We start from the raw sequence: 9,840 nt of genomic DNA, 5'->3' as shown, positions 1-9,840 counted from the left end.
TATCTATCTATCTATCTATCTATCTATCTGTTTAATTTAACCACATGTAGTTATTAGCGTCAAACATACTCATTTGGTTTAGCAACAAGCTTTGCACACTCATAGTCTCATAATGTCGTAGTTACTCCTCAACACGAATAGAGAGATGGACTTTTTTCACGGCCCTGTAGAAAATTTTCCCTCCTTCCCTGGAATTATGACTATCCATCCATTTTCTGAGCCGCTTCTCCTCGCTCGGGTTGCGGGAGTGCTGGAGCCTATCCCAGCAATCATCGGGCAGGAGGTGGGGTACACCCTGAACTGGTTGCCAGCCAATCACAGGGCACATACAAACAAACAACCATTCGCACTCACATTCACACCTACGGGCAATTAAGAGTCTCCAATTAATGCATGTTTTTGGGATGTGCCTAGAGAAAACCCATGCAGCCACGGGGAGAACATGCAAACTCCACACAGGCGGGGCCGGGGATTGAACCCCGGTCCTCAGAACTGTGAAGCTGACGCTCTAACCAGTCGCTACCGTGCCGCCAAATTATGAATAATGCTTCATTAATGTAGGTTAGCGATATGACGCGTTCCGGCTCATACTAATTTGTTGGAGTGGAACTCCGTTGTAAACCAGCTAACTAATGCTAACTAGTATAATGGATGTGTTTCATGTTAATATCAATTGTTTATTTTGTGTTTAGTTGTTTAACTACTTAATACAGTGATTTGTGTAGCTTGGGTACAGTATTGTGCAATGTGCCCTAAACTTATGTGTATTGGACATACAGTATGAAGTTGATATGCAATTCTTCTTTGTCTGTATTGTTGCAGACCACAGTAAACTAAACAAGCAATCGGAAGAGTCTGTGTTCATTAACAGGAGTACACAACCTCTGTACCTTGCCACTCTAAAATTTAACAAACTGGAGACATCATACTACCTTTTTGTGATACTCTCTATTTTAACAGCGATCGGTATTTGTTCGTCAGTCATGTTGGAGGTTGAGCTCGGAAGGATAAACTATGCTTGAAATGGAAAGAACAGTAGACCGACTCAAGTTAGTTTTCGTTTGCTCATTCTTTTTCTCTATAGCCCTAATCAGTTACTGTAATATGAGCAGTGTTATACATTTTTCAATCTCCCCAGTATAGAGAAACTTTAGATACAGTGGCAAAAATAGGAAACATTGACAAAGTTGCCGTCATAGTCAAGTCAAGTTTATTTGTATAGCCCTTAATCACAAAAGAGTCTCAAAGGGCTTCACAGGCCCCCAGTTGACAAAGATTGATGACATCCCTTAATATAAACCCCCCAATCAGGCAAGAAAATGCTCAAAACCGCATTTAGGGAAAAAATAAACCTTGAGAAGGGACAGCAGATGGGGAGGGATCAAGCTGTAATGGATGTCGAGTGGGCAACATTTATCAAATAGTATGGTGCTGTACAATACTAATTAAGATGGCATAAGAGTCAATTTAAAGAGATGAAGCGCCTTCAGGAAAGTAGTTCTGCCTCAGGACCTGGCCTGGTCACAGAATCCTCCAGAGCAATGACTCCAAGGAAGTGTTCCACCTCAGATCTCCTCCCACTTGGTCGGAGCAGAATCCATACTGCATCAGCTTCAGATTCGCTCATCGCCACCAAGCCCCCTCTCCAAACAGGAAGAGATAGGACAAGCCGCAGTAAAACATGCCTACATGTTCAACCCCAATTGCAATGAAGTTGGGACGTTGTGCTAAACATAAATAAAAACAGAATACAATGATTTGCAAATCATGTTCGGCCTATATTTAATTGAATACACTACAAAGACAAGAGATTTAATGTTCAAACTGATAAACATTATTGTTTTTAGCAAATAATCATTAACTTAGAATTTTATGGCTGCAACATGTTCCAAAAAAGCTGGGACAGGGTTATGTTTACCACTGTGTTATGTCACCTTTTCTTTTAACAACATTCAATAACCGTTTGGGAACTGAGGACACTAATTGTTGAAGCTTTGTAGGTGGAATTCTTTCCCATTCTTGGTTGATGTTAAATTACGATTTCAACATTTCTATTGAGGCGGCAGCTCTAATATTCGCAGGTACGGCATTCCACAGTACATGAGTCTGAATAAAAACTGCTGTAGAGCCTGCAGACTTCTTCCTGGCTGTCAGAGTCACCAAAAGATCAGCCTGTTGCGACTCAAGTATAGGTATCGTGATAGAGCCTATCCTTGCTATCTTTAGGCGAGAGGCGGGGTACACCCTAAACTGGTTGCCAGCCAATCGCAGGGCGCATGTAAACAAACAACCATTTGCACTCACATTCACACCTACGGGCAATTTACAGTCTTCAATTAACCTACCCTGTATGTTTTTGGGATGTGGTAGGAAACTGGAGTACCCAGAGAAAACCCATGCAGGCACGGGGAGAACGTTCAAACTCCACACAGGCGGGGCCAGGATTTGAACCCCGGTCCTCAGAACTGTGAGGGACATGTGCTAACCCGTAGGTCACCACACCGCCAGCTGTAACATATAAATACAAAAGAACAAAAAAAAAAGAGGGCCAAGAACTGATTCTTTCGAGACTCTGCAAGTGACATCACAATACCCAGAGGTCCCATTACCATGGATTACACGGTGCGTCCTCTGCGAGATAAACTGTAAACCAAGAAAGTGCTGAGCCTGTAATACCGATACATGTTTCGAGTAGTATGCTATGATCGAGAATATCAAAGACTCTGGCAAGATCAAGTAATAATTGTTTTGATGAGGTGTCGCAGTCCATAGCTAGTAAAAGATAATTCGTCACTTTTACAGGGGCCATTTCAGTAGAGTGGTCTGCCCTGAATCTGGACTGAAAAAGTTCAAATAGGTTGCTAGAAGCCATGTGATCATTGTGCTACTTTGCTGCAATTTTTTTCAATAATTTTCTAAATAAATGGGGAATTTGACACCGGCCTACAATTGCAAAGACTCTTATAGTCAAGGTTGGGTCTTTTGAGTAAGTGTTGGATAACAGTCTTAAAAGCTTCAGGTACAGTGCCAGAGGAGAGTGATACATTTGCAATATTTAAAATGAAAGGTCCTAGGATTAAAAACAGCTCTTTAAAAAGTTTCCCACGAAGAGGGTCAAACAAGCATGTTGTGTGTTTTCTCGCACTAAAAAGTATTGTGAGTCTGTCAACAGATACTTCCTTAAAATGAGAGAGGCTTGGCAGATGGGTATCCACCTTAGTGCCCATATTAGTTTCAGTGATCGAAGAATTCAACTGAGTTTGAGGCAAGGTGTCCTTAATCTCATTCCTAATGAGATAAAATTTTTTAGTAAAAAAAAATGTCATGAAATAATCAGCCAAAAAGGGAAAGTTGTTGTAAGTAGGCTGATTCTGGGTTATCATTGCTACTGTAACAAATACGTATTTAGGGTTATTTCTATTAAAACAGATTATTCTGGAAAAATAGTTTAGCTAAAATAAGAGCTTCTTTGTATTTCAGTAAAATACGGGCCCATGCCTGACCAAAGACCGCAAGTTTAATCGCACACCATTTGCACTCATGCTTCCGACATTATTAATTGCTTGTGTGTCATCTTTGAACCAAGGAGTAAGGCTCTTAGGACTTGTTTTAAGCCTTAATGGTGCTACGGAGTCGATGGCATTACACAGACCCACATTAAAACCGTGTGCAAGATTATCAGTTGGACCAACATAACACCACAAACAATAAACAACTATGATCCCTACACAAATCAAACATTTGTGCAAAGACAAGTGGAAATACAACTATTTCACTTAATGATGGGGAATACTCAACAGCTTGGCTTACTTTAGCAAAAACAGCACTGATTTTGATGCCCATTATGCAGTAATTGGATTTGTATTTATTTATTTATGTATTTATTTTTAAACCCAAGAAATTGTTGAATAAGCAGCCAATAAGCATTTTCGAGATTGGTTCCCCCAAAAAATGAAAAAGAAAAAGGGAAAAAAATATACATTTAAAAAATAGAGAACAAATTTGAAAAAAAAAAAAAAAAAAGTATGCGGAGGTCCAATGTAGTATTGAAAATGATGGATGGATGTTTGAAGATAACCCAAATATTGAAGAATCATTCATTAGTGTGTTCTCTTCCAGTATAACTGGTTATATTGTTAAATGAAACCTTTACATTTTATCAAAAAGTTTTGACTTAAAACTGTTCTCGGTGTCTTAATAACATGTATATTACAATTTTTTATCAAAGTACCGTAAAGATAAAAAAATCATAGCATGCTTTACACACCCTATTTTTTGTCTTGCTGAAATTTTCCTGACAGGGGTGGGGGGGGGGTTCAGAACGGCTCACGAACAGACACATTTGAAGAAATAGGCAGAAAAGGATTGGTTGTTTATGTTGACACTTAATGGGTGGGCAGGCACTCCAGTGCCAAATTGTGTATCCATAATTCCATAATGATGTCTCCTTTAGATCAGGGAACCTATGATTAAATATAAAAAACTGAACCAAACATGCCAAACACAATAAATACACAGATTTAAGGCAAAAAATATCCTATATTTTCAGAATAAACTGAATTAGTTTTTCGCATACTCAACTGTGGTGGCATGGTGAAAAGTAGTTAGCACATCCGCTTCACAGTCCACTCCTGAGGTTGAATCTGGGCTCCGGCCTTCTTGTGTGAAGATTGTATGTTCTCCTCGTGCTTGCGTTGGTTTTCTCTGGGTACTCCAGTTTCCTTCCACATTCTCAAAACATGCATGTAACATTAATTGAAGACTCTAAATTGCTCTAAGGTGTGAATCTGAATGTGAATGGCTGTTTGTCTATATGTGCTTCTTGATTGGCTCAGGTAACCCACCTCTCGCCCGATATCAGCCGTAACCCTAGTGAAGATAAGCGGTATAGAATATGGCCGGATGGATACACAACTGTCACCAACATTTTTTGAATTAAATAATTATTTCTAAGAAATAGTGGATTTTTAAAGGTAGCCTTCCATCGCTTTTTTTTTAAATTTAATTTTGATATTCTTTGATGTCCTCTTATCGGGTTTGCATGATAATTTTGGTTGGAAATGCCCAAAATGTCCTTTTTCAACCTATTTGAGTTGGTCTTTTCTACCTAGCATTTGAGACGGTTGGATTTCTCATCGTCATGAAATAATCAGCCAAAAAGAGAAAGTTGTAAATGAGTTTTGCTCTGATTGGATCGCTCATCTTCTCTAATTTAAATGTGCAAAACCGCTTGGCTCTGATTGGTCCATATCACTGCATCTGCTCACATAAAAGATTGGGGTGGCCAAGCACAGATATGAATAGGGAGCTATGACATTGGAAACGGTCAAATTGCTCATTATTATGTGACATGTAAATAAGCTCTGCTCTGATTAGATCGCTCATCTCCCCAATTTAAATATGGAAAAGAGCTTCACTCTGATTGGTCCGTATCACGCGTTTGGTAACGTACAAGCTTGGGGTGGCCAAGTACAGATATTATTAGGATGCTACAACACATCGATTTTGAGTTGTATGCCTTTGGCGACGCTAAGGTAGGGAGGGCAAAGTTGTCATCGAATTCCATGTGTGGACGGCAAGAAAACCAAAAGACCAGGGATGCCAGCGCATTGCATACAGTTTCACACAATGCTGTACAATCATAACAAAGGAGCTGGGATTACCTTTCACAGGTAAAATTTTTTTTTTTTTTTTACTTTTACAAAATAAATTCTGTATTGGTAGTACATCCTTTGGCGTTGACGATAAAGTAAACCTCCTGAAAATCGTTTGAGAATTGAGCTAGTTACAATTTAATTTCAATGTCTATGCATTGCCTTTGCTGGTAACGTTGACCTCCCCAACATGGCCACCACTTAGGCACGTCGGTTAGCCATAATGCTACAGCTCATTGGCTTATCGACTCTTCATATCTATTTTGGCAGGCATTCATAGAGACGGCACATCCTTCGATACAACGTTCAGACTGGTGTCCCTCACAAGAATTTAATTGCAGGGTTGTTTATACACACCGAACGCGCATTCGCTTTATTTGCGCCACATTGATATGCTCCTCACACTTCAGTCCTCTTCAATGGGTCGTTGGCGCACTTCTGGCGAAGGTGTGCTGTAAGCGACCACGGTCAGCGAGACAAGTCACCCCGGCTGGTTCCTTTGATGTCTTTTTCTTACCCCGTACTACTCCCCATTCCAACGCCTCTGCCCCACCACCCTCACGACTGGTAACGGAGCAGCCACGGCGGCCAACAGGACGTCCGTCCCCCGTTGCTATCATCGTGAAGCACAATTCACCAAGCGTTGGATTGTTGGCCCACTAATAGTGAGCGTGATCTGAAAGGGGACATGAGTGAAAATTAAAAGAGAGGGATTTTTTGAGGTTATGCTTGTCTTCTGTTCCCATTCATTGGAGCTGAACTTGCCGCGATGATGATCATCTGGCGAAAATGACTGCAAGCTTCGCTATTTCATCCACTGTTACATCAGAAATTATGAATATATTTAAGTATTGTTGTAAAACACAACATATGTATACTTTATAGACTTTATTTTTATGGCTTGGTAGCGGCTGAGGCTCGCTCTAAAACACAGAAATGCCGTCCGAGTTGCCCTTGAGCTGTATTGAGTGGGTGGGTACTTGAATATTAATTGACAAAATTAAGGTACGTCAAGAATTTCAAATGCAGCCATTTTGCAAGTCTTATGCCATTTATTGACTTTTGCATTCAATCGACAAACCGCATAGATGTCAAAATTAAACCATGTCACAGACTCATTTTGACCTAGGTCATGCATAAAATAGTAGAAAAAAAAATGGATTCTGGTGGAGGGGGACCTTAAAATGTTTTGGGATAATGTTTTGGGGTAGCTCAGTCTGTACGGACTTGGAGTTGAAGGACATGGGTTCCATTTCCACTATGGACAAAAATGTAAAAATGAAAAAAGTTTAGCTGGCTACTGTCGGGGTGATCACATGCATGGCCTCATCCCCAACACCCCAGCTCAAGTGATGCAGCCGTCTTTGCACCCCTAAATATCTGAATCTCTCCTTGCATGTGTCTGAGTTGGTTCTATGTGTGGTTACGCCACAAAGAATACATCGGAGTCGGAGTTGAATTTCCTCTTGAAATTAAGTATAATACATTAAATGAATAAAAGCAACATGTAACTTTGCTTGACTGTATCATTTTAATACAATAACAGATTATTATCATTTTCCATTTATTAATTCACACCAGGCCACGGCATATTGTGAACTCAAAAAGAAGAATGGATAGTACATTAAACAGTGTCATTTTCCATTGTGTCACCTCCGGTTCAATTCATTACTAAAATGGCTATTTCAAATTAAACATTTTCAATCAAATAATTATTTCGCAGAAATTGAAGGGTTTTTAATATTTTGGGATAAGGACATCAATGAGTAACTTGACTTAAATACATTATTGTAATAAAATGACAGATTTTTAAAATTTATTCATGCACGCTACACTAGTGTATATTCTTTAAAAAAAAAGTTTAAAAGTGGATTGTAATATTGAACAGTGATTGTACAGTTTCCATTTCTTCAAGTACAACGCACGACTAAAATAATGTGTATTTCAAATTTAATGTGTCCCCACAAAAACAATAAAGTTGCACGTCTGACCATTTCTGCTCTTTATTTATATAGACATTAACAATCCTCTGATCTTAATAAATAAAATTGAGAAAGGTTCAAGTGTGGCCTCACTGTTGTCTTTAACAAGTATGTAACGTCCCGAAGAGAGTTCACACGAACTGGTAAAGCTAGCTGCCAGTTAAGTTGGCCTTCCATGTCATTTCTTGACGTTCGTTATTCAGCCTCGTGATATTGGTAAACCTAACTTGACGTTATGGCCTCTTGTTTGACAAGCGTCGGTGATAGCGAATTAAAAGCAGATATTTTTCAGAACGGACCAATGGCATTGCTTGACTTCGCACAATGGGCGGTCTTTCTCAGAAACGGTGCGTATTGTGTTAGGTTGTTAGAAAGTTAATGGCTGGGGGAAAGAGAACCTCCTCAACCGTAGCTTCGGGAGAGTTTCTGGATTCCCCTAAGTAAAACAGCGCAAATAGCCTAAGGGAAAGAGTCCGGACGGCAGCTTAAGTCGACAACTAGCTCGTTCACCCAAGAATCGTGAAAATAAGTATGCAGGATGCAGTAGCCGGGACGGCAATGCTGACGGACGGCTTCGAGGACGAGATTGACTCGGTGACTCCTCGCTCCCCAGTGGCAGGGATGGGGGTAGGAGCGACACCAGGAGGAGTTGGGCTAGGGGGCATTGGGATTGGTGTAGGTGGAAAGAAAGTACGTTTGTACGGAGAACCCGGCGGGCCTTCCGCAGAAAGACTGGACTTCAAACTAGCGGCCGCGGCCGTCCTCTCGTCGGGTCCGGGATCCGGCAGCGACGAAGACGAGGTTTCAGAGGTAGCTAAGCTACGCTAGTTAGCTAAGCTAGTTAGCTAAGACTTGGCAGAACGCAAGGCTTACATTCCTCCTCCTGCGCGAACTGGCTAGCTAACGTTAGCTCGCAGTTGCTAGCCACCTCCTCCTAGGCCGCTGAAATGACGTAAAATAAACTAGCCCTTTCACCAAACCGCACATCTTTCCACTTGAGGTGTTTAGAGAGTGTTTTCTATCTGTAATGTTAGCAGTGTGCAGACATTTGTTTGCGTTAACCCGCTCAATGTTTTATTTATGCGGCTCAGGCTTCAACCGCGGCCTAGTTGGGGTGGAAGCAACGACGGCCTTTTTCGATGCAGTCGTCTCTTAACACCCATCACAAGTTTGTTCTTCATTTTGGCTTAGCAACCACCGCAAATAGAAGATGCCTGTAAACCATCCCACGAACTGTTATATTTGATTATTAGTTATATTCCAATTACAGTGGTTTTAATGTAAATAAAGGCCCACCGCTAACTTTGCGGGGTACTATTATACGTATAATGTTTTAATTGCGAAAACAGTACGAATGTTTGACAGTTGGTTTTGTCATATAAGCAATTTCTATCCCCTCGTCGATGTAATATCGTTATCAATATTTTATCAACAGGATTTTCGTAAACATAATGATCTTTTCTAGAGTTTACGTCGATCGGTCTTCCAACTTCCCATGTGCTGGCAGTCACAGTGCGAAAGGTGTGATTGTATTAGCCCCATCTCCTGTGAGTGCCCCACTGGCTTATCAATGTCACCTCACAACCATACATTAAATCAGGAACACAAATTGGATTTTAATACCTAATGTCACAACTTGCCCAAAATGATTCATGTTAATTCTTGCTGTGGTACAATCAATTTACCTTACTTTTCAATATTATGTAGGTAACACTTAGTCAGTTTGTCATATGATATGCCAGTGACTGACACACAAATGGACCTTACTAGAATGGTAGATGGTAAATATTTGATTTGAAGCCTATCTGTTACACTTCGATACAATTTTCTTGGTAACATGTTAACTGTCATTCTGAATGAATGTAATGTGCCTTTCATTGCCTGGAATACAGCCAACAGTAGCTCTAGAATGAGTGATCACATTTCTTCATCGCTATTTTGTTGAACTGTCTTTATTTTTTACAAACTTGGAAGTATAGCAAACCAGAGGGGACTACAGCTGATAGCAATAGTCTGTCTGTGCATCAGCTGTTAGGTAGCAAGCAGTATGAGAAATGGTAATGTTTGACTCCCATACTGATGGGTAGGTAGATAGACTATTCGTCTTCTGAGGGAAATAAAGGATCACAATTATGTCACTTCTCTTAACTTAACTACTTAAGCCTGAAAGCGAGCGCTTGTTGTGGTGTTTTACTGCATTTGAG

The 9,840-nt window shown here is 40.4% G+C and overlaps 1 protein-coding gene across 6 annotated transcripts in view; it reads left to right on the top strand.

The window, feature by feature from the left end:
• The first annotated feature begins 7,989 nt into the window (after positions 1-7,989).
• The window catches only part of ankhd1 (ankyrin repeat and KH domain containing 1), a 37,615-nt gene continuing 35,764 nt past the window's right edge, over positions 7,990-9,840 (top strand). For all 6 annotated transcript variants that reach the window (XR_009769164.1, XM_061685318.1, XM_061685319.1 and 3 more), the window contains exon 1: positions 7,990-8,446. Coding sequence is in view for 5 of the 6 variants with exons in the window: in XM_061685318.1 (XP_061541302.1) it covers positions 8,168-8,446 (279 nt within the window). In the remaining variant the exon portion in view is untranslated. The remainder of the gene's footprint in view (positions 8,447-9,840) is intronic.

Source organism: Phycodurus eques, chromosome 9, assembly GCF_024500275.1.
Source record: "Phycodurus eques isolate BA_2022a chromosome 9, UOR_Pequ_1.1, whole genome shotgun sequence".
NCBI classification, from domain to species: domain Eukaryota; kingdom Metazoa; phylum Chordata; class Actinopteri; order Syngnathiformes; family Syngnathidae; genus Phycodurus; species Phycodurus eques.
Note: the sequence above shows the minus strand (reverse complement) of the source record. Positions and strands in the feature narration are given on the sequence as shown.